Source organism: Aotus nancymaae, unplaced genomic scaffold (genome assembly GCF_030222135.1).
Source record: "Aotus nancymaae isolate 86718 unplaced genomic scaffold, 86718_ANA_hifiasm-v0.15.2.pri h1tg000018l, whole genome shotgun sequence".
NCBI classification, from domain to species: domain Eukaryota; kingdom Metazoa; phylum Chordata; class Mammalia; order Primates; family Aotidae; genus Aotus; species Aotus nancymaae.
In genome coordinates, this window is record NW_026988430.1 from 9,954,615 (window position 1) to 9,979,930 (window position 25,316).

Genomic DNA, 25,316 nt, shown 5'->3' on the forward strand with positions numbered 1-25,316 from the left:
CACCTTGGCTTCCCAAAATGCTGGGATTATAGGCATGAGCCACTGCGCCTGGACATTTTTTTTTTTTTTTTTTGAGATAGGGTCTTGCTCTTTCAGGTTGGAGTGCAGTGGCATGATCACGGCTCACTGCAGCCTCCACCTCCTGGGCTTAAGCGATTGTCTCACCTCAGACCACCAAGTAGCTGAAACTACAGGCACGCACCACCATGTGCAGCTAATTTTTTGTAGAGATGGGGGTCTCTCCATGTTGCCTAGGCTGATTTCGAACTCCTGAGCTCAAGTGATCCGCCCACCTTGGCTTCTCAAAGTGCTGGGATTATAGGCATGAGCCACTGCACCTGACCAGCCTTTTGTCTGACAGGAGAGAGTGATAGAGGCCCAGAGAAACAAATGCCCTGTTTCCAAGTTCTGTGTTTGGATCACTGTCCTTGGTCCAGCTCAGGTCCTCAACTCCTTTCTGGAGAGAGCAGTCTCCTTGCTCAGCTCAGCTTCTCTCTGCAGGGTGGCTTTGAGTATAAGCGCGCCATTGTGGACTGTATCATCAGCATCATTGAGGAGAACTCAGAGAGCAAGGAGACAGGGCTGTTACTTTGCAACTCGGCTTAACTATTGTTTCCTCTCCCTCCGGCCTGAAACTGGTAGTTTCTTCAGAGAACGGGTCACCCTGGACTGCTCTGTGGCCAGGCACTGTGTTTCATTGTTGTCACTGGGGTGAGCCCTAGGCAGGGAAGCCGCACAGTTTCTGGGGGCCCCAGCCTGCTCTTTCCTGGCACACTCTCTCCAACCTCATGGGCTGGATGACTCATGGCTTGGCCTGCCTCTGCCCTAAGCACAGGTTTGGGGAGGCAGAGTTGGGGATCCCCTGGCCAGGAGATCAGGAGACCGAAGTTCGATTCCCTTTCCTGGCTGTGCGACCTTGGGAGAGTCATTTTCCCTCTTTGAGCCTGTTTCCCATCTGTAAGGGTTCAGACTTGATGGCGTGGATTTGGGGACTGCTCCCTGAGGTTACAGGGGCTTCAGGCACCGCAAGCCCGAATGTTCATACCCCTGGCAGCTTCTTCCCAGCATGTGTGTTCTGTCTGGGGCACACCTTGGTCAAGAAAGACCCGCACCCGGGCTAGGAGGAGATCATGGCGGAGCTGTCACCATGGTCACCTTGAACGGCGTGTGGTTAAAGACCTGGAGGAGGGAATTGTCCTGTCTATTCTGAGGGAATTAGTTTTTCCTGATTTCACACTCTGTGAAGTCTGTGGCCATTAGCATGCAAGCAATTCTGGGAAAGTGTGGGAGCTTTTCTCCTTCCAGTGGGCCTTCTCCAAAGGGGACGGGAACGGAGGGTCTCACAGCAGCTGTAGAAAGGAAGTCCCTGCTCTTGGGAGGGTGCCAACGAGACTGGCCTGTCCTGCGTCTGATTAGTGCAAACCACATCTGAGAGGAGCCCGACACCCAGTGAGCCCTGAGCGCCATGGTGCAGCCTTTCACACCACCCCTGTCCCCAGGCTTGTTTGTGTGGCCCCAGGAGGGCACGCCCAGCTGTCAGTGATTCAGTGTTTACCGCGGTGGGGCACTTTAGATACTTAGTTGTTCATCCTCATCCCTTCTGCAAAATAAGCATTGACATCCCTGTGCACAGGTGAGCAGAATAAAACCAGAGGGCAGGCAACTGCAGGAGAGTAGCCGTGGGAGCTAAACCCGGTCTCTCCTGTCTCACCTGCAGTCTCTCTTGAATGTCTACAGCCTCAGGCCATGCAGACGCCAGAGGCCCTGGCAGGGCAGGGACAAAGGAGAGAGAGATCCTGCTCCGTGTGGCTCAGCTGGCCAGGCATGAGTCATGATCAGACCCTTGACAGAGGAGCAGGGCTGGGTGTGGGGGCTTCATGGAGGAGGTGACAACTGAGCCAGGCAGTGAAGTGTCTAGAGGAGTTTGCTGGGCTGAGATGGGGAGCACAGGTATTCCGGGCAGAGGGAAAAGCACGGGGGAAAAACCCAGAGGCTTTAAAACGGAAGGGTGTCTTCGGGTCGTGGCAAGAGGCCACGGAGCTAGGAAGGGGCACCAGGGGCTGGAGCTCAGGACCAGGGCCTGGGCTTTGTCCTGCATTTGGTGGGGAGCCCATGAAGGATCTTAGCGAGTGAGTGGCAAGCTAAGAGTCACACTCTGGGGGCCACGTGGTCCAAGTGTGAGAGTCCCAGCTGAGGCTCCAGGAGGAACCCATCCCCTGACCTGTGGAGGTTCTTACTCAGAGCCTGTGCTCTTGTTCTCAACCTCTGACTGTGCCCCAAAGACAGATGAGACTAGTCCTTGAGGAGCTCCCAACCTACAAAGAGAAAAGACCTATTAACAACTCATGAGTGTTAAGAATGAGGGATAAACAGAGGATGCATAAAGTACCAGCAGCCTGAGGGAGGTCTTATTGAAGAAATCAAGGAAGGCTTCCTGCAGGAGGTGGCATGTGATCTAGGCCTAGATACGGGAGCTGGAATTTTCCAGACAGGGAAGGGTACTGTGGGTGGAAAACAAAGCATGAACAAATGTATGGGGGTGGGACCAAGCCTGGCTTGGTGCATAAATGATCAGAGATGAGGCTGAAGCCTAGGTGTGTGTCAGGGGAAGAGCTAAAAAGGCAGGTGGGGCAGTGAAGCTCAGTGTCTGCTACACATGAGGCTTCATTCAAAGCGCCAATTCTGCGTGCTAACCACATGAAGTGCAGTCATGATTCTTCCATTTTCCAGGTGAAGAAACCAAGGCATAAGAAGTAGCTTGTCCAAAGGCTCATATCTGGTCTGTGGTGCCCCTGGGATTTAACTAGGGGGTCCAGCTGTGGAGGCTGCATGCTGCCAGCTGAGCAGCTTGGTCTGTCCACCCTGGCAAATGACATGCTGAGGGCTGGGGGCAGTCATCTTTCCAGCAGTTGTCGACCATAAATAATGATGCATCAGCCAGGTGGGCAAGAGCTCAGACTTTGTGGTCAGACCTCACTGTGGCAGGGAACTTAGAAAAGTCACTTTTCCTCCACACCTGTGTAACATGGGGGACGGGGGACATTCAGCTCACCTCTCATGGCCCTTGTGTGGGGATTTCTTGGATAAATGCTGGGAAAGCACTGAATACACGGCACTTAGTAGGGGCTTTGCAAGTGGCTGTCCTCACCCGAACGGATCCTTCTCCAGGAAGGCTCTGCAAATGGAGCCACTTGCCTTTTTGCCTGATAACCATATTCTGTTGTTTAAAACAGCGATCCCAAACTTAAGAGTATGAAAGGGGTGTTTTGCAGACAATGCATAATTAACCACTTCTAAACACAAGGTGTGCCAGGCTCCCTCAAAGCTGTTAGTTATTGTTCATTAGTGATCTTAAATTAATGTAAAATAATCCTGGAGGTTGGCCAGAGGCTGGGGCAGGAAGAGGAGCAGAGTGGCTTATTTCTACTAGCAAATGGAAAGAAATCTTCACCGGGCGCCCCTGCATTCTGCCTTGGTTTGGGGGAGGTGCCTCTATAGACTCTTTAGCTCTGGCCCCAAGGCTATTGTGGGAGGCGGCGAGCCCTCTCCCAGGTTCCCAGAGCTCAGGGTACTTTGGTTAGTGAAATAGTTCATGTGGGAAGGAAATGTGGAGAAGAGTAAACCCATCGCCCAGCCTCTGAAATAAGCTGTTAGTGATGTGGTCTACCGCCCCTGTGGACCACTCCACAAATCTGATTCCTGCCCTGCCTCCCCAGAGCTCAGCATAAACAGTCCCTCTGGTTTGGTGTGTAGATTTCCCATGCAAAATTTTTAATTGTTGTAGGTACATAGTAAGTGTATAGATTTATAAGATACATGAGATGTTTTGATACAGGCACACAATGTGAAATATACACATCATGAAGCATGGGGTATCTATCCCCTCAAGCATTTATCCTTCAAGTTACAAATAATCCAATTCTACTCTTTCAATTATTTTTAAAGTGTACAATTCAGTTATTGACTATAGTCACCCTATTGTACTGTCAAATAGTAGGTTTTACTCACTTATTCATTCCTGCTATTTTTTGTACTCATTAACCATCCCTATCTCCCCCTCTATCCCCCCACTACCGTTCCCAGCCTCTGATAACTGTCCTACCTTCTATGTCCATAAGTTCAATTGTTTTGCTTTTAGATCCCACAAATAAGTCAGAACATGTGATATTTGTTTTTCTGTGCCTTGCTTATTCCACTTAACGACCTCCAGTTCCATCCATGTTGTTGCAAATGGCTGGATCTCATTTTTTAAGGCTGAATGATACTTCTATATATGTATATACACCAAGGTTTCTTTATCCATTCATCCATCCACATTTTTTACAACATTGCTAACACAAAAGATTGTTTACGTGTTTTTAAACTTTAGATCATAGTATCATAAACTGAAAGTTGCTTTTTTAAAAGTTTTAATCATTTAAAAATACACATAGAATTAAAATCCACCATCTTAACCATTGTATGATTCAGTGGCATTAAGTACATTCATGTTATTGTACAATCATTCTCACCATCCATCTCCAGAACTTTTTTATCCTCCTAAACTCCATACCCATTAAACACTAACTCCTCCCTCCCCTCACCCGGACAGACACCATTATGCTTTCTTTCTCCATGAATTTCACTGCTCTGGGGACCTCATATGATACAGCATTTGTTTTTTCATGACTAGATTATTTCACTTAGCAGAGTGGCCTCAAGGTTCATCCATGCTGTAGAATGGGTCAGAATGTCCTCTTTTTTAAGGCTGAATCATATTCCAATGTAAGTATGGACACGTTTTGCTTAACCATTCATCCATGAATGGACACTTGTATTGTTCCCACCTGTTTGCTGTTGTGTATGGTGTTGCTGTGAACATGGATGTGCAGATATCTCTTGAAGGTGTACCTTGTTTTTGCAGTCAGCATTTTTTACTGGTAACATTTATCCATGTTACCAGTGCAATGTATAGATCTCATTGTTACCAATGCACCAGATACATGGTGCAATGTATAGATCTCATTGATTCATTTTCACTGGTGAATAGTATTCCATGGTACAAGCGTGCCCTGATGTAAGTATCTGTTCTGTTCTTATGTATTTTGGTGATGTCCCATTTTTCCAACATTACAGACAGGTATGCAGTGAGCACCCTGCCTTCTTTTGCTTGGCTGCAGGCATTTATGGAGGGTTTGTACCAGGACCGCACATGAGTATCTTCAACTTTGCTCGGCTTAGTGAGCCTGCTTTCCAAAGTGACCCCGGCAGTGTGTGGCCTTACAAGCATGAATGAGAGTCCCATGTCTCCACATTCTTTCTACACTCCATATTAAAAGCCAGATGGTTTTTTAATGTAAATGGGAGAGAAAGAGAGATGAAGAGAGGAGAGCATGTAAACGGTATGGGGGCACACCCGTAGCCTGACATAGCCCCAGGCATCCTAGAGTGAAGGGTGAGGCACACATGTGCTGTTCCCCTGGTCTGTGTAGTTCCAGGCCCTCCGTAGTAAGAGGCTTTCAAGGGTGGTAGGAACTCTGCCCACACGCCTACTTTGCAGCCTCACCTTCAGCACGCTGTGGATGCCATTGTCTGGTTTGGGACATGGGACTAGTGCTGATCACACAAGGTGCCAACCGATCTCCCAATGTTCAGGTTTCACAGATTGCTTCTATTAGAAAGAACAGAGGCTGGGGATCTCTAAAGCACAGCATCAAGAAACTCACTTCGGGACGAGCTCCCCAAACTGCTGGCTCAGTAAGGGAGCTCCGTGGACGGGATTCCAGGCACACACCTGGGAAGCTGGCCGAGCTTCCTGGGCTCTTCCAAGGCTGCAGAGCACCTCCCACACAGCCTATGCCCCAGGCCTCATCTGTTGGCCGGGGAAGTTCAGTCCAGGGAGGAGTAGCTCTACAGAGGGCACCCTGAGTGGCTTTGTGGCTTGAGGGGACAGTGCAGGTTCTGAAGTCAGGTGAAGTGGGAATCCAGTCTGGCTGGCTTCTTTTATAATTTGCTTTTTTTTAAAAACTATTTTTATTTATTTATTATTACTTTCTTTGAGTGTTTATATGTGCTACATAGCTTTACACGTGGTATCTCTGTTAATCCTCACAACAACCTTGTGAAATGGATACTATTATTTTTTCCGTATTTCAGACAAGGAAAAACTGAAGGCAGAGAGATTAAATGACCAGCCTAAGGTCACAGAAATGGAGTGTAGTTTATCAACCCGGGTGATCACTTCCACTGAGGTACACTATCTCGTGTCTTCTCCACACTAATGAATACTTTCTGACTGTATGTGACTGTCACAGATGTTATGATGGTGTAACACATCACCCCAAAATTTAGCGGTTTAAAATCCCATAGAACTGCAACTTGGGAAGAGCCTGCTCTACTCAATGTCAGATGGGCTTTGAAGAATTGGGGCTGGATTCCTAGGAAGCCTCACCTGCCCACGCACCCACCCACTCACTCACTCCCTTCCTCACCTTGCAGATGCTACTGGCTGACAGCTGAAAGCTTACCAGGGCTGGCAGGCAAAACACCTGCAGGGGACTCCCCATGTGGCCTGGGCTTCCTCACAACATGGTGGCTGGGTCCAAGGGCAAGCAATCCAAGGGAAAGAGAGCCAAGTTGAAATGGTCAGTATTTATGACCAGACCTCAGAAGACACACAGCATCACTTCTGTGGCATTATCTTCACCAGGGCAGTCAAAAAAAGTGCTGCCCAGGCCCATGGTGGGGGACTTAAATTCTACTACCGATCAAGGGTGGCAAAGTTCTGGGAGAGTGTGTGGGACAGGAGATGAGGTTGTGGCCATGTTTGGAAGCAGACTGCCACAATAGCAAATCACTTCTCCACTCTGACCCTTAGCATCCTGGGGTTGGGAAGAGAACCTAGCAGGTGTGGGGGCCCTTCGGACCCAGTGGCATTCAATCGATGGTGGGTTTTCTTTTTCTTAATGGAGTAAGTTGAAATAAAGTGTGATTATTCAAGAAAGGGGGCAGTCATTTCAGCTGGGGGAGCAGGAGAGGATTCTTAGAGCTGTAGAGCTGAGACGGGTCTTGAGGGATGAGGAGGCATTTGCAGGTCCATGGAAGGAAGACAGTGTCCTCAGCAGAAGAGTCCTGGGAAGGATGTGCAGATGGTGCCTCGTGTCTGATGGAGCCTTTGGTGGAGGGCAGCAGAAATCTCCCAGGCCAGCTACAGCGAAAGGAGAGTTTACTGAGCCACTCTTTGGAGTTCAGGGGACCAGCAGGAAGCTGGAGAAGTGGATTAGGAGCCGGCGCAGCTGGGGTGCCTACTCTGTATCCCCAGGGGCAGGCTCACAACTGTAAACAAGGCTGTCCAGGAGCCCACAGCCCTATGCCACCACTCAAGCTGTCAAGTCTCAGGAGAGTTTCATTGGCCGAGCTCAGACCCTGTCCTGCCCCTTGGCAGTGCTGGGACATCTGTGGAGGAGGAGAAAGTAGAATGGAGCCTCCAGGGACCCTTGGACTTCCATGGGGCACAGGCTTCTGAATTCCCACCCCACCAGCACTGTGTCCTGTGGGGGAGAGGCCAGTCCCCGGGGGTGTGGGAGTGCTGTCAGGGGAGCCTGTGTGCTGGGCAGGACCTGCACTTGGGCCTGGATTCCCTGCAACTGTGAGCATTAGCTCAGGCACTTCCACCAGAGTGGTTAGACTCAGGAGCAGGTGTAGGTGAGAAATACCCCAGAGGGTCAGGTTGACCAGACTGGCAGGCCCTTGAGAAACTTGTCCTCAGCAGAATAGGTGCAGTGAAGGAATGAGAATCAAGCATCCAGAGCCAAACTTGGCTGGTTTAGAGAGAACAGCTGATCTCCTAGTGCAGGTCACGGGCTGCCTGGCCTCAGTCAGCAGGTCTTCACCGGGCCCATCCAGAGGGCATTTAAAGCCAGCGTTGCAGGTGCCAGCAGGTTCTACAGTGGCTCAGTCTTTCACGATGCCCTTTCCTCCTCCCTGGTTGCCTTCCATGTTAGCAAGATCCCACTGGTGGCAAAAGGCGGGAAATAGGTGTTAGGTTCATGGAGATTTGATTCATGGAAACGTTCTTGCTGAGTCAAGACCTTACTAGCTTCTCACCGACAAACACTTCTTGCTCTTGGTAACTGCTGGATTTAGCACATGAGATGAGTCCATCCGAGTGACTGTTTGTGCCTCAGCGGTTTCTTGGCAGCCACCTGGTTAGACAGGCCATCCTGCCTGGGGGGGCGGGTAGTGCCAACCTGAGGAGCTCCACATGCCCATCGACTCTGGGGAGGGCATCTGGGCCTGGGTGTTGTGAACTGAGCCCTTCGCCTCATAGGGCCTGTCACGGACTGAAAAGTGTCTCCCTGAATTCATCCGCTGACATTGTAACCCCAGTACCTCCGGATGGGACCTTATTTGGAAATAAGGTCTTTAAAGAGGAATGAAGATGAAATGGACCCCAAGGCAATCTGACTGGTGCCCTTACAAGAAAAGGAAATTGGGCCACCTACAGAGGGAACACCATGTTAATCTTGTGTCCACTTGCCTAGGCCATAAGGTTACTGGATGTCTGGTCATATATTACTATGGATATGTCTGTGGAGTGTTTCTGGATGAAATGAACATTTGGATTGGGCTGAGTGAAGCTGACTGCCCTCCCCAGCCTGGGTGGACCTCTTCCAGCTAAAGGCCTGCATTGAACAGAAGGCTGAATAAGAGGGATTCCTGCCTGGTGCCCACAGGCTGGGATGTCGGTATTTTCCTGCCTTCAGACTCAAACTGAAACATGAACTCTTCTTGGGTCTCAAGCCTGCTGGCATTTAGACTGAAACTAAGTTATTGGCTCTCCTGGGTCTCTTGCTGACTATAGATCTTGAGACTTGTCAGTCTTTGTAATCATATAATGCAATTCCTTATTTTTTAAAAAAATGGCCAGGCGTGACGGCTCACACCTGTAATCCCAACACTTTGGGAGGCTGAGGCGGGCAGATCACGAGGTCAAGAGATCGAGACCATCCTGGACAACATGGTGAAACCCTGTCTGTACTAAAAATATAAAAATTAGCCGGGCGTGGTAGCGGGCGCCTGTAATCCCATCTACTCAGGAGGCTGAGGCAGGAGAATCACTGGAACCTGGGAGGTGGAGGCTGCGGTGAGCTGAGATCGTGCCACTGCACTCCAGCCTGGGCAATAGCATTTGACTCCATCTCAAAAAAAATAAAAAATTATGTATATGCATACATATACATATATATGTATCTCCTATTGGCTCTGTTTCTCTGGAGACCCCTGACTAATATGCCGTGTGAAGACACAGGGAGAACACTGTCACATGTAAGCCAAGGAGAGAGGCCTCAGGAGAAACCGCCTTGCTCTGACCTCCAGCCTCCAGCACTGAGAGGAAATTCTCTCCTGCTCCCCATAACTTGGAACAAGCCTGTGTGGCCTGAGAGACAAGGAATAGGGCCCCTATGGCTGCTTCTTTCTGGCTCTTCCTGAGATGAGCTCTCCAACCTGTTCCCCACCACACACACACACACACACACACACACACACACACACACACACACACACACACACACACACACACACCAGGGATATTCATTATTCATTCACTGAAAGATTTACCTTTACATTTGCAAAGGGGATGAGAAACGTGTGGTCTTCTCATTGGGAAGGAAGCAGGGAGACTTGGCAGGCTGCTCACGCAGCCCTCCCTGTGGCCTGTTCTCCAGGAGATGGGGCTGAGTGACAGCTAGACGTGCAGGGCCAGCAGCCCAGGAAATGCTGCAGTGACAAGGGCCTGGCTCAGAGGTGCTCAGGAAGGAAGTCACATTGAGCCCCCATTTGAGGAGGAAGGAAATGGGCACCTCAGGGTACAAAGCTTGCCAAACTTTAGTGGCTTAGGACAGCGGGCTTCATGCCTTACCTTTCCTTGTCTCTCAGGTCAGGATGGCTTGCCTCTGCTCCACAATGTCTGCGCACCAGCTGGAAGAAGACTCGGAGACTCGGGGTGCCTGGATGGCTGGGCTGGCATCATCTGAAGGCTCTGTCACTAACGTGTCTCGGTCGACGCGGGCATCCTCTTGGTGCCTAGCTGAGACTATGGGGTGGTACTCACTCCCAGGTTTCCCTGTGTGGCCTGGGCTTCCTCACAGCATAGTGGCTGGTTCAAAGAGTGAGTGTACCCAGAGAAAGAGCGAGAAAGAGGGAGGGGACGCAAGCATCAGATGGGAGCTATATTGCCTCTTTTGTAAAAAACCCAAACTCTCAATAACTTTAAAAAAAAATAACCTTCTGTAGAGACCATTGTAGATTCACATGTAGTCATAAGAACTAATACAGAGAGACCCATGTCCCCGTACCCAGTGTTACCTAGTGGTAACACTGTACGAAACCACAGTCTAATATGGCAGCTGAGAGTGTTACTGACACTGATACCATCCCCCATCTTATCCACATTGCCCAGTTTATTTGTGCTGGTTTGTGGGTATATTCAGGATTATGCGGTTTTATCGTGTCCACCACCACCATGGGGATGCAGAACAGTCTCAGCACCACGGGAACCCCTCATGTTGCCCTTGACAGCTGCATTCACTTCCTACACAGCCCCGTTTCTGTAATTTTGTCATTTCAAGAATGCTGTCTCCGTGGAATCATGCAGCATGTAACCTTTTGGGACTGGTTTTCTTCACTCTGCATAAATGTCCTTGGCTTCTCTCCAAGCCGTCGTGTGTATCAATAATTCATTCTTTTTGATTGCTGAGTAGTGTTCCATGAATCGGATTTGCCTCCATTTGTATTTTAAGTGCATTTGAGTACAGTTACTGGGTCATACAGTAATCGCATGTTTAGTTTTGTAAGAAACTGCCAAACTGTTTGCCACAGTGGCTGTGCCATTTTATCTTCCCACCAGCAGTGTCTGAGTGATCTCGTTTCTCTGTCCTCGCCAGCTTCTGGTGTCACCACCATTCCTTGTTTTAGTCATTGCGGTAGGAATGCAGTGGCATCTCAGCTTGCATTTTCTGCGTGTCTTACACAGGCAACATGGTTGAACCTTTTCATCTGCTTATTTGCCATCTGTGTATCTTATAAAGTGTCTGTGTCTTTTGCCCATTTTCTAATTGGATCATTTGGTGTTTGTTGAATTTGGAACACTTTTTATATTCTAGATACCACTTCTTTGTCAGATGTGGGACTTGTAACATCCTCCCCAGTTAGTAGCATGTCTGTGTCCTCTTGACAGCATCTCCCACAGAGCAAACATTTTACGGTTTTGCTGAGGTCCAACTTACTGGCTTTTTGTGTGGATTTTGGGTTTGAGGTCAAGCTAAGAATTCTTTGTCTCACGTTAGTTCTGGGTTTTTTCCCCATGTATTCTTCTAAAGGTTTTGTGGATTGACATTTTCCATTTAAGCCCGTGATCCATTTTGGTTTAGGGTCTGAGGTTGAGGCGGGGGTTTGCTTGTATTGCCTGCAGATGCCCAAGCCTGGAGGTCCCTCGTTGTCATCATTCCCTCTGTGTTCTGCGGGTCAGGGATATTAGGAAGGCCTGCCAGATTCGAAGGAGGAAACGTTGACCTCACCTCTCAGTCTTTGGAAACTACAGCCTACCTGGATGGGTCTCCTCTGGGGTTTCCGGGTGGGCACCCGCCAACTTGGAAGCACAGGTTTGTGGTGGACCTTCCATGGTAATTATGTGCTTATAGAAATCAGCTCTGAGAAGGGGGATAGAAAGCAAGCTGGAGAGCCTTGACCGGGAGCAGCCGGCCCTGCGAGGGAGTGCTGACTGGAGTTTCAGAAATCATAGAGCGGTGGGCAGTGCCTGGCCTGGCACAGTGGGAGGAGGCAGTCCCCGCACCTGAGGGACAGGGGACAGGCAGTGTCCCCAGAGCCCAGTGAGAGTGGGAGCATAGGAGAGGCTGCCTCACAGCAGCTTCTGCTGTAGGTCAAGAAACACAGGGACAAACCTGTAGCCCAGCTGGGAGGCAGCTGTGGAGTGAGCACCCCAGCCTCCCCCAGCCTCTGGGGGCGCTTCCCACTGCCTGAATCCAACCGCTCTGGGCTGGGTTGTGTGCCCCGAAATTCATAGGCTGAAGCCCTAACCCCCACTACCTGAGAACAGGCTGAGGAGACAGGGTCTTCACAGAGGTGATTAAGGGGACATGAGCTCATTGCGGCGGCCCTAATCCAATCTGACTGCTGTCCTCTCAGGAAGAGGGCATTAGGTCACAGACACACAGAGGGAAGACCATGCTGGGGCTCCGGAAAGGGGGCCTCTGCAAGCCAAGGAGGGAACGAGGCTGCTGGAGAAACCACCCTGCCCACCTCCGAATTCCAGGCTGCAGAGCTGTGAGGAAACCTTCATCTGTTGCCAAGGCCCCCGGGCAGGGTCCTTGTCAGCTTTGCTGACTGATAGACACTGGAAGGGCTGGCTGCTGCCAGAGTCACACAGGCCAGCCTTGGTGTGACCAGGTGCAGGTGGGAGGCTGTGGGGCCGGGGGAAGTAGGACAGTGTCCAGCACAGCATGTGTCCAGGGAGAGCCCCTCGGAGGAGGGAAGCTTAAGCTCTGCCATCACCCTCGTGGTCTCCAACTGCCTCTTTCCTGCACCTCAAGTGTTCTAGATTCCTCAGCTTGGCACACCCTGAGCTGAACTCATGATACTTCTCACCCCCTAAACCTGCACCTTCTGTTCCCCTCCCTTTCTTCCTGTCACCATGGGGACCCAGGCCAGCACTCCTCTCCGTCCCCTCAATGCCCTGTTCCCAGTCACCACCCGACTGTCCGTAGCCTGTGAGGGCTACCTCCATGAACCAGGCAAAGCTGAGAGCAAACCTGGGCATCAGGATGGCAGGAGACTCACCGTCAGCGCTCCTCTAGCCTGTCCACAGGGCTGCACCGTCTGAGTCCCCACCACACGCCAAATGCCAAATCGACCCAGGCCTCGCTGGGTCCGGGGAAAGTCTCTGAAGCTGGCTTGACTGCAATGCTCCTCAATCACGTGGAAACTCCCCTTTTAATGGAGGAAAGCAGGTCTTGGGCTCAGAGCCACTCAAAGGCCACAGCACAGCTGTAATTTAATGACATGCTGGGGTGGATGTCACTGTTGTTGTATCAAACCAATGAGCTTTGGGCTGCCTTGGGTTGATGACCTAGGGAGAGTTTATTATAATCTCAGTAGCTCCCTCTTAAAGTAAGTTCTGTATTCATGATTGCATCATAACCCATCGTGCAGACATGCAGACATGTCTCATAGTGTTTGTTTTTACTTTTTATTCTACACTATCCTATATTTTTGAAAGAACAGAAAGCTTAAGACCATCCAAATACTCTATTTAGAGAAAATGGCTAAAGTACAAATGACGGCACAAAAATAATCAGCCGGCCTCCGTAACAACATGGAGAAACAGAAAAAGTGAGAATAAGACAATGGAAAACAGCAGAACACTAAATTCTTCCATGCCATGAGTACAGTTAGGTTAACACTTGCAAGAATAGGGAGAGGGTCAAGAAATCAACCTGGGGAAACAGAGAAAGATGCAACTTCTTTTCAAAGCCATTCCCTTTAAGGTTATTAGAGTGCTGCCTATGTAACAACATTATAATCTTAATGGAAAGATTGAAAGCAAGCCATTAGGTGACAGTGTGGGTAGTTTGTGGACATAGAATGAAAATCACAAATGACGTAGCCTGGGTGTGGAGGGTCAGGCCTGTAATGCCAGCACTTTGGGAGGCCAAGGCCAACAGACCTCTTGAGCCCAGGAATTTGAGACCAGCCTGGGCAACATGGTGACACCTCGTCTCTACAAAAAATACAAAAATTAGCCAGGTGTGGTGGTGTGCACATGTAGTCACAGCTACTTTAGAAGCTGAGTTGGGAAGATCGCTTAAGCCCAGGTGGTGGAGGCAGCAGTAAGCTATGATCCTGCCACTGCACTCCAGCCCAGGCAACAGAGGGGGGCTCTGTCTCAAAAAAACAAACAAAAATCACAAAGGTAGCATGAAAATGATAAACTTGCAGAATAAATCAGATTCTAACCGCTTTGCTAGTTATAGCTGATGAGATTAAGTACAGCTTTTAAAACAAAAATCTATGAAACTCACGATGGTCCAGATGAAGAATGAAAATTACCCTGGGGACCAATGGACCAAACTTACCAAGGTGATGGCCCTGGCCTCCTGGTAGGCCATCTTGACGTCGTCTGCAGCACTGGTGTAGAGGAAGAAGTCTCCTGAGTCTTTCCTGAGGCGGAGCTCCACCTGCAGGAGGCAGATTCAGGGAGAGCTGGGCTGTGTGTTGGAGGGCGAGGGGGTCCCCCGGTGGGTCTTACCCAGGCAGCCGGCAGGGCAAGGGCTGTATCTGGAAGCGAAGACAGTCGTAGATGGTCACCTCTTCCAGGCTCACCCTCACGTCCTCTACCAGGATGAGCTCTGTGGAGGCCGATAAGCCCCTGGTGCTCCTGAGCCCAGTGGAATGGCAAAGGCCTCTTTGAGGCCTCCCATCAGGCCCCCAAGGTGGAGTGAGTTGCCGACTCCTCCATTCCAGACCCAGGAGGGGGTTGGCAGCAGTCCCGCTTAGATGCCTCCCCACCATGCCAGGCCCCAGTGGTGGGCAACTCTCACACACATCCTGCCCTTCAGGACCTCATAGCAAAGGGCCAGCTTCAGAGCATGTGGCAGACGCCACTCCGGGCAGGGACAGGAAGGCCGCTGCCGGCAAGGCTAGGCAGTGGGGGTGGGTCCCCGAAAGAGTGGCCAAGCCTGGCTCACAAGAAAACAAGGACAGCCTTCATCCCCTAGGGCAGCACATGACCCCCAGAGCTCTGCTTCCTGCCTCGTGTCACACAAGGGAGCCACCCAGATCTGAGGCCCCTGGGGAGTCGCATGTTTGAGCACTTCCTCAGGGCCACAGTTGTGCCAGGTACTCAGGGTGCAGCAGCTGCCCACAGGGAGAGGCGACTCCAATGCACAGATGGAAGAGCAGGAGCAGGCCAAGAGTGGTGGCTCCCACCTGGAATCCCAGCACTTTGGGAAGCCAAGGTGGGAGGATCACTTGAGCCCAGGGGTTCAAGACCAGCCTGGCCAACATGGGAAAACCCCATCTCCACTAAAAATACAAAAAATGAGCTGGGCATGGTGGTGCATGCCTGTAATCCCACATACTCAGGAACCTGAGGCAGGAGAATCGCTTGAACCAAGGCGGCGGAGTTTGCAGTGAGCTGAGATCACGCCATTGTACTCCAGCCTGGGTGACAGAGTGAGACTCTGTCTCAAAAAAAAAAAGAAAAAGTGCAGAATCCTGGGGGGAACATGTCAGGGTGTTCAGGCAGAAGGTCATTATGCCCCCCATTCCTGACCAAGGGATTCCTGGTGCCAGTGAGGGCTGAGCCAACAGGGGCAGGCACAGGTGTGCCCCTTCAGGGGTCATCTCCCTCCAGACCAGCCTCCCCAGTGCTGCCCTCATGAGCCTCAGTCTTTTCCAAAGCTTGCTCCCCAGGAGGCAATAGAAGCACCTCATCCTGGCATTTAGGAACCCTGGGAATCCAGCCCCACTTTCTCCTTCCAGCCTGTGCCTGCTGCCTCCACCTAAATGTAGAAAGACCTACATTTCCTGGTGGCCATGCCCTCTGTGGGGTGGCTATCATCCTTGCAGGGCTATTCCTGGGGAGCCCTTCCCTTCCCCACCTCCAGTGCACCTACGGGGCCCCTACTATTAATAATAGCAGCACCTCTGCCTGGGGTCCGAGAGAGGCTCGGGTGGGAGAGAGGCAGTCCAGCAGGCAGAAATCCATGTCCCCAGATGGTGGCAAGTGTATGTGAGGTGTGAGTATGTGCGTGCTTGTGTGTGTGGGGGGGTGGGTAGAGGTTTCTGCACTGTGGCAGAAGGAAAGCAGAAGCAGTCCTGGGATCCAGGGCAGAAGAGGCTCCTCTGTGTCCGGGACTCAGGGACGCTCCCCAGAGTGACAGATATCTCAGCTGGGACTGAAGGGACAGGAGGGCACCCAGTGCAGGAGAGTAAGGGGGGGGATTCCAGGCAGTGGGGACTGTGTGTAGGAAACATGATGGCCTGACCCACACGGGCACGGGCACACAGGGTGGTCTGTAAGGCAGGGCCGTGGGGAGAACAGGCTGCCCAGGTGAGCCCTGGTGGACAAGGAGGAGGGCTTCTCTTTGAAGGTCTCAGGGCCAGCAGGTGGGTGGTGGAGGCCAGAGGTGGCTTTTCCTTGGATCCCTCTGGGAGCCTGAAAGGAGGGGCGTGGGTGGGGGAGGCTGGAGGCAGCGAGACTGGTGAGGAGGCGAAGTTCATTTGAGCCCACTCCCAGGTCAGGAGCAGACTCAGGGTCTGAGGGCTGTGGCCCAGCAAGGGGCTCAGAACTATTCCACAGCCCCGGCCCTGGAATACAGGCTCAGCCTCTGTCCTGGGACTCGAGCGCTCCCAACCTGGCCCCAGTCACTCGTTCAGACTAGTGCATCCCTCCAGAGAGCCACCCTCGGTCATCCTGGGCCTTTGCAGAGGCTACCCTCCTGCCCTTGTCTTTACTCACTTAGGCGACCCCTCCTCACATTGCAGGGCTCAGCACACTGGCCTCCAAAAAGTCCCACTTCCTCCCTCACCAGTGCTGACCTGCGGCCCAGGCCACTCTTCTCTGGCCCCCGCTTCACCTGGTGCTCCTCATGCTGAAGGAGCTTTATGGCTGGAGGGGCTTCCTGATGAGGTTATGGGCTCGTGGAGGGTAGGGTATGTCTGTTTCCTCTGTATCCATTACATAATCTCAACCACATGAGGAAGGAAAAACCCTACAAGGAAAGGAAAATATTCTCTCCCTTTTCAATGGTTGAGACCAACCGTTCAGCGATGAAAGAAAAGGAATTGAATATTTTACATGTGGACATTAGGAGATCTTCAGAATCCAAAAGCTATTTCAGATTTTGAAATTACAAATGATTGAAAACCACCATGGCATGTGTAAACCTATGTAACAAATCTGCACAATCTACACATGTACCCCAGAACTTAACAGTATAACAAAAAAAAATTATAGAAAAAGAAACTACAAATGAAAATGCTGTTGAAGTGTACCAGTTTAAATAGCTAGGAAACTAAGTATCAATCTCTATAACCCATCTAGACAAAAGCACTTTTCTTTTTAAAAGAGGAAGATGTTTTGGGGACCAAAAGTGAGAAAACCTCTGTGAATGACCCCCAGCCATGACTGGCTCATGTTCAGAACTCTGAATGATCCCCAGTTGTGATTGGCCCCTGCTTTGCTCTGATGTCATGAAAAGCCTTTGTGATGGAATCACAGACAGTGCCTATATAAGGCCCTGGCTGGGTCATGGTTTTTGGTCTGATATATCCCTGGAAGCTTCTTTGGTGACCTGTGGACTAAGACCAGTTTAGCGATTGCGAGTTGTGTGGGGGGTGTGTGTGTGTGTGTGTGCGTGCGCGCGTGTTGTATCTGTGTTTCTGTGTGAGGGTGTTGGGTGTGGGGGGTGTTTGGGGTGGGGGTGGGTTTCTGTGTGAGGGGTGTTGGTGTGTTTTTCTAGTTAGCATTGTTAACGTAGTTAGTATAGTCAGTAGTGTTGCTTAGTATTGTTGCTTAGTATTTTATTGTATTGTTAGCATAGTATAGTTAGAGTAGTCGTATAGTTAGTGTAGAGAGATCCCAGGCACCATGGGGCAGGGATTGGCCTGCGCCCCACCTGACCAGGGGTTACCAAATTATAAAATGCTGGGCGTCATTGGCCGTGGTGCCTTCGGTCAGGTCAAGCTGGCCCAGCACTTGCTGACTGGGACGCAGGTGGCCGTGAAAATCATCCGGAAAACTGGCTCCTGCGTCATGATTAGCCAGAGAGAGATGAGAATTTTGAAGTGTGTGCACAACCCCAATATAATACAGTTATATGAAGTTATCGACACCACAGATGTGTGCCATTTCATAATGGAGTACGCGTCAGGAGGAAACCTGCACAAGTGGCTGTCCCGCAAGCTCGTCACAGAGAAGGAGGCCAGGGCTATGTTCCAGCAGATGCTGTCGGCGATGCAGTACTGCCATAGAAAACGCATAGCACATAGAGACCTGAAGCCGGCAAACATCCTGTTGGACGGTGAAGGAAATGTAAAAATTGCAGACTTTGGCTCAGCAATAACTTACGATGAGGGGCAGAAGCTGACAACACGTTGTGGCACCTACCTCTACATGGCCCCAGAAGTCATCCTGGGCCACGGCTACCAATGCCCCGCCATGGATGTTTGGAGCCTAGGCGTCACTTTGTACCAGATGGTGTCCAAGTCTCTGCCCTTCCTCTCAGTGAGTCCTATGGGCCTCCAAGAAAAAATTAAATCTGGAAAGTACACGTGCCCATCCTCCTTTTCAGAAGGCCTTAAAAGGCTAATGAAAAAGCTGTTGACACCAGACCCCAGGGAGCGGCCCACAGTCGAGGAAATAATGAGGGACCCGTGGGTAAATGACGGCCAGGAGTTGCCTCTGACAACTTACGAAGAGCAAATCCCGAACCACCCGAACCCTGAAACAATCCAGCTCTTGGTGGCCATGGGATTCCAGGCTGAGAGCGTCTCGAAGGCAATTGAAGAAAACTTATTCAATTATCCCATGGCCACCTACCTTATTTTAGATAGGAAAAAAAAGCAATCCACTAACACACTACAGTCTCTTGCTCCTGGGGATCCCACCTGTTCTCCATCCACTCAAGTGTCCAGTTCACCTGTCGGCCTTCAGAGGAAGTCAGAGAGTTTTAATCCAGACCCCCAGCATGCCCCCATGGCCTCCCCGACCATCGAGCGCTCCATCAGCAATTGTGGAGATTTACAAACCTTGGCTCAGCAAGCCCTCCAGTGTGACCCCGTGGCCTCCTCCATTGGGAGCCCCATCGGCAGTGGTGGAGATTTGCAAACCTTGGCTCAGCAAGCCCTCCAGCGTGACCCCATGGCCTCCTCCATTGGGAGCCCCATCGGCAGTGGTGGAGATTTACAAACCTTGGCTCAGCAAGCCCTCTAGTGTGACCCTGTGGCCTCCTCCATTGGGAGCCCCATCGGCAGTGGTGGAGAATTACAAACCTTGGCTCAGCAAGCCCTCCAGTGTGACCGCGTGGCCTCCTCCATTGGGAGCCCCATCGGCAGTGGTGGAGATTTACAAACCTTGGCTCAGCAAGCCCTCCAGCGTGACCTCGTGGCTGCAGCCTCCATCAAGTGTTCCAAGGGCAGTGAAGATTTAGAAACTTTGGCTCAACAAGCCCTCCAGCATGACCTCATGGCCGCCTCCTCCACCCAGAGCACCACCCAGAGAACCCTGGCTCAACAATCATCACCAGAAGCCAGCGTCCTCCAAGCTAGGCAGCCCGAGGCTGTGTTGGCCCAGCCAACAAGAAGCCGGGGCTGCCTCAGGGCTGCCAGGAGATGCATTTCAATACTAATGAGATGCTTCTGCCTGTGCCCACCCAAGAGAAAAAGCTGCTCAACATAGTTGGGCGGCTGATAAAATCAGGTAGGTGGGGCGGTAAAGCCGCACTTCTTGCATTTTACTATATTTATTCTGTCTTTATTAGTATTGTTTTAATTGGCAAATCATGCTTGTACATTCATGGGGTGCAGTGTGAGGATTAGATAGATGTGTGCACCGTGGAATGAGGAAAACCCACCACTCAGCATCTCCACCACCTCAGAGAGACCAATTCCACGTGATGCCCTGGAAGTGTTGATCTAAACAAGTTGACCCCACTGAAGTAGCCAGTAGATGGATGGTGACCCGGGGCCAGAGAGTGGCAGAGGGAGGGAATGGGGGGTGTCGGTCAAAGGACCAAAGTCTAGACAGGAGGAAGAGGTTTTGGCTCTTGTGCACAGCAGGGTGACCAGAGTCAATAAGAACGTATTGCATTTTGCAAAACAGGTGCACGTTAAATGTCGCTGCATTTAGATTGGAGAGGACGAAGGCCCTGAGGTCCAGGAACATTGAAACCTGACAGTGGATGCCAATGGCTGCAGGGAGGAATCAGGTGAGACGCCTTAGAGGAAGTTAATTTTACACCTATCCTGCCCTAGAGGAAGTTAATTTTGGCTCTTGTGCATAGCAGGGTAACCAGAGTCAATAAGAACATATTGCATTTTGCAAAACAGGTGCACGTCAAATGTCGCTGCATTTAGATTGGAGAGGACGAAGGCCCTGAGGTCCAGGAACATTGAAACATGACAGTGGATGCCAATGGCTGCAGGGGAGAGTCGGGTGAGACGCCCATGTTGGAGCAACATCGGAGCCTGGAGCACTTCTCCGCTGCCCTATTTTATCTTTGTTAATAAAGATGGTTCCTCATAAATGACCATTTCTTCCTTCTTGCAAATCTTGTAGTAGCGTTGGAAAGGTGGCAGGTGGGCTGCAGACACTCTGCTGCTTTGCGCCCTCCCTGCACAGGACCGGGGCTAAGAGAAGGGCAAGGCGTGAGGCAAAGGAAAAGGCAGATTTACTAGCAGCTGCCTTAGTTGAAAGAAAAGCTGGGATAATGAAAGGATGTGGAGGAGGACGTAGAAGAGGGCAAGAAAAAAATATAGCTAAACTAGAGTCTATATTAGTATAGGCTCAGTATATATATTAGCTGTATGGACCTCACCTAACAGTAGAGGAAAGCAAAATCCAATACACAGCTTTTAGGAAGGTCTAGAAAGTGCCTGATCTGGCCAGGCACAGTAGTTGCTCAGACCTGTAATCCCAGCACTTTGGGAGGTCGAGGCTGGTGGATTGCTTGAGCTCAAAAGGTTGAGACTATCCTGGCAACATGGCAAACCCCCGTCATGTTGCCACCATAGCCAGCTAAAATATAGAAATTAGCTGGCTGTGGTGGCACCCACCTGTAATCTCAGCTACTCAGGAGGCCGAGGTGGGAGGATGGCTTCAGCCTGGGAGGCAGAGGTTGCAGTGAGCTGAGATGGCAGTACTGCACTCCAGCCTGGGTTACAGAGTGACACCCTGGAAAGAAAAGAAAAGGGAAGGGAAGGGAGGGGAGGGGAGGGGAGGGGGGGAGGATGTGTTTGGTGATCGTTCCCAACTCTGTGAGTGTTCTAAAATGTACTAAAAAACTCTGAACTGTATGCTTTAAGTGTGTGAATTGCATGGTATGTGAAAGACCTCGACACAGATGTGATTAAAAACGACAGAAATCAGCTAGAGGTGCATGGTGGCTGCCCTTAGACTTGGCCAGTGTGCTCGTTTGCCACAGTCTCCACCTGTGGAGGCTGCGGCCACAAGGTCACGCTGGAGGGCTTGCTGAGCCAAGGTTTGTAAATCTCCACCACTGCCGATGGAGCTCCCGATGGAGGAGGCCACACTGTCACACTGGAGGGCTTGGTGAGACAAGGTTTCTAAATCCCCATCACTGCCGATGGAGCTCCCAATGGAGGAAGCCACAAGGTCACGCAGGAGGGCTTGCTGAACCAAGGTTTGTAAATCTCCACCACTGCCGATGGAGCTCCCGATGGAGGAAGCCACGTGGTCATGCTGGAGGCCTTGGTGAGACAAGCTTTCTAAATCCCCATCACTGCCGATGGAGTACCAGATGGAGGAGGCCACACGGTCACGCTGGAGGGCTTGCTGAGCCAAGGTTTCTAAATCCCCACCACTGCAAACAAACAAAAGATTATTACTTAGATCCATTAGTTCATTAAGCGTTGCAAAATAGCAACATTTTAAACCTGTGATTCCTTATTCATTTATAAATTGGATTATTCCTACAAAGAGAAACTTCCTCTCATCTGCTAGTTGTCTACCATGGGTAATAGTTTATATAGGAAAGTAATAAATGCTTGCTTTATTCCTTTAACATCTTTCAAAATAATAATTTGTGCCCTAGGATATGCAAACTGACCAATGAGGTTTTGTTTGTTTAGTTGTTTATTTACTTGCTTCTTAAGTGTTACATAACAAATTCATGTGACTTGTGTTTCAAATCCTTGTAGTTATTATTCCTATTGATGCTCAAATTGTTCCATCTTTGACCTGTGGAAGCCTTTTTAGGTTGATTCGTGAGGCCTTTAACATAACCCTATTTGTCAATACTTCTTCGTTTTCTGAAATAATAAGATATACCAGGTTCAACTGGCACACTTCTTGCCCCAGACCTAGATTTAATCATTTCTTCAGGGGGCCCTGGTTCCCTTTTGGTCGGCGCTGGTATTTACAAACCACAATCTAGGTGCAAGTAGTGCTCATCACCATTGAATAGTGACATGTGTAGGCCTCTCCCATATAGAGCTGCAGTTCGAACTGATACTCTCAATTCAAATTCAGACAACAGGATGTTTACTAACCCTCATCAGTCTTACATCTGTATCTCTATTCTCCAGTGTTGGAAACCCAAATTATCAATTATGCCAAAATAATTACTCATTTACTTCATCAAACAATACACATATTTTTAAAAATTTCAGAGCAATTATAACAGTACCACCACCATTATGACTGAAAAGTTTAAGATTTTAAAAAACTTATTTATGTCCTAGAGTATACCCTACTAGGGATGCACAGTCAAGTCAATGAGTCTTAAAGTAACTTGGAGTAATTTTCTCTGGTGCTGTAACACCAACTCCACGGTGCTGCAGACCGTATGGTGGCCCCCAAAGATATCCAGGTCTTAGTCCTTGGAAATTGTGAATGTTACTTTATTATGTCAGAATGGATTTTAGGTGTGAATAATTAGGGATCTTGAGATGGGGATATTATCCTGGTTTCTCTGGGGAGCCCTGTATGAAATTACAAATGCCTTATAAGAGAGAGGCAGAAGAACATTTAACAGAGGAGATGATAATGTGACCACAGAGGCACAGATTGGAATGACGCGGTCATAAACCAAGAAATGCCAGCAATTGGAAACTGAAAGAGGCAAGGAACACACTTTACCCTACAGCCTTTGGAGGGAGCATGGCCCTCACAACCTTTTGATTTTGGCCCAGTGAAACTTATTCTTTAGATTTCTTGCCTCCTAAACTGTGAGAAAGTGTTCCAAGACGCCAAGTCTATGGTGCTTTGCACAGTGGCCACAAGGAACGAATACACACAAGGTCCTTTGTTTCTTTGTACTTTCAAGGTTTATGGATTGCTTTTTCTTTAATATATTTTGGTTTTATAATTAGGTTAAGTTTTTTATGCTATCAAAGTAGAATCTACAAAACAAAGTACATTAGAGAATCCAACTTCTATTCCTATGCCTTCTACCTAGCTTACCCCCTCATAGCTAACCACTTTTAAATTTTGTGGCTTATTCTTCCATTTTTTAGCATAAACAAATGTGTACATGTATATTTTTATCCTTCCATTCTCTCTTATACTGTAGCATACTATTCACACATCCATCCACCTTGTTTTTCCCACATAAAAATAAATCCTAAGGATCACAGAGATATTTCTCATTTCCTTTTACAGTAGCATATTACTATATTGTTTGGTTGTTCTAGAGTGTATCCAAACAGTCCTTTAATGACAAACATTTGGAGAATTTCCAAAAGGAGGAAAATAAGGAAAGAGAAAGATAGATAAGGTGGGACAAATAGAAAACAAATAGCAAGAAGGTAGACTTAAACCCAAACATGTTTGTAATTACATTAAACATAAACAGTTAAATAAGTGAAGATCAAAGACTGTCAGACTGAATTTTCTAAAACTTACTTTGTTTACAAAAGATGCACTTTCAATTTCAGGGCACAAAAAGTAGAAAGTGAAAGTATGGAGAAAAGATATATCACACAAACCCTAATCAAAGAAAGTTAATGTTGTTATATTAATATCACACAAAAGACATTTTAAGCCAAGGGCATTACTAGAAACGAAGAACAATATAGTCATATAAGCATTAATCCACTAGATAATCTTAACAACTGTAAATTTAAAATGCACCTAATAACTTAATTTCAAAATATATAAAGCAGAAACTGTCAAAATTTAAAATAAATAAATCCTGAATCATAATATGATAACATACCTCTCTTGGTAACTGGTAAAATAAGCAGATTAAAAAAATCAGTAAAAGTATATACAGTTTAAAGAACGTGATTAAGGGCCAGGCGTGGTGGCTTATGCCTGTAATCCTAGCACTTTGGGAGGCAGAGACAAGTGGATCACATGGTCAGGAGTTTGAGACCAGACTATCTCTACTAAAACTACAAAAATTAGCTGGGCATGGTGGCAGGCACCTGTAATCCCAGCTACTCTCAAGGCTGAGGCAGGAGAATCACTCGAAACCAGAAGGCGGAGGTTGCAGTGAGCCAAGATTGTGCCACTGCACTCCAGCCTGAGGACAGAGTGAGACTCTGTCTCAAAAAAAAGAAGAAGGTGATTAGAGCAGGCACAGTGACTCACATCTGTAATCCCAGCACTTTAATCTAATCCCAGCTTAGATTTTTTAATTCCTTATTTTCACACAACTATCATTATCTGAAAAGATAATATTGGAAAGTTTTGGAAAGCCAGGTCTGAGAGTGGGAAAGGATGATAAGCAGAGAAAAATGGTAGTGTTTCCTGATATGTTGATATGAACCTTTTAGTAATGAATTTGAAGTGAAGCAAGTAATCACAATAGTGTTAAGTTTTCTTTGAAAAGATCAGAAGTCTGAATGTTGAATGAAGTAAGAGGACACTTGAGCTCAACTCGAATTTGGGTTTTATGGGCAAATAAGGCTTTGGTGAGGAAATGGGGGTTGTTGTAAGAAAGTAAGTATAGTGAGGAACTGTGTGACCAATCTGGACAGAATGGGGACTGATGGATCATGAGAATGTTAGAGGAATCCCTGCTTACCAGGCCTCTGGTTTAATAAAGCATGACCAGAGTGACTCCATCTTGAAGTGAATAGCTAGGCACTTGTAAGGCAGCTATAAAGATAATGCTTATAGTCTGAAAATAGTCACATTCCAAGTTGACCTCAATCTATGATTATGAAATATTTATAGCCATACAGAGCATCTGCCTTCTATGTTGTCCAAGGGAGCAAATACAGTCATGGGTTCTTAGTTTCTGTTTCTGGTTGGGCCAGGAAAGCCTCTTACTCATTCTTCTTTTCCATTTATCACTAGAGACAGAAACTAAAAACCATGGCTGCAGACTGCTAAAAGCCTAAAACAAAACAGAACAGAACAACACAACACCAAAAGCAGATGGGTTGGACAAGCTTGCCAGATGTCCTCAGAATGCAGCACTCTTTACCTGGAGATAATGCTAATGAGCAGGCTTAGGTTGAAGGATTACAATGGTCATGTAAAATGGGTAATGCCGACAGCCCCTACCTTTAGTGTGTAGGTAGGCACATTCCAAGTTCAGTCATGGCTCCTTGCAGTTTCTTTTTCT

The 25,316-nt window shown here is 48.8% G+C and overlaps 1 protein-coding gene across 1 annotated transcript in view; it reads left to right on the forward strand.

The window, feature by feature from the left end:
- LOC110569114 (uncharacterized) overlaps positions 1-20,309 on the forward strand; it is a 55,129-nt gene extending 34,820 nt beyond the window's left edge. The window contains exons 16-18 of the mRNA XM_064378052.1: positions 17,876-19,480; positions 19,883-19,988; positions 20,110-20,309. Coding sequence (XP_064234122.1) covers positions 17,876-18,994 — 1,119 coding nt within the window. The 3' untranslated portion in view covers positions 18,995-19,480; positions 19,883-19,988; positions 20,110-20,309. The remainder of the gene's footprint in view (positions 1-17,875; positions 19,481-19,882; positions 19,989-20,109) is intronic.
- Positions 20,310-25,316: the final 5,007 nt, after the last annotated feature.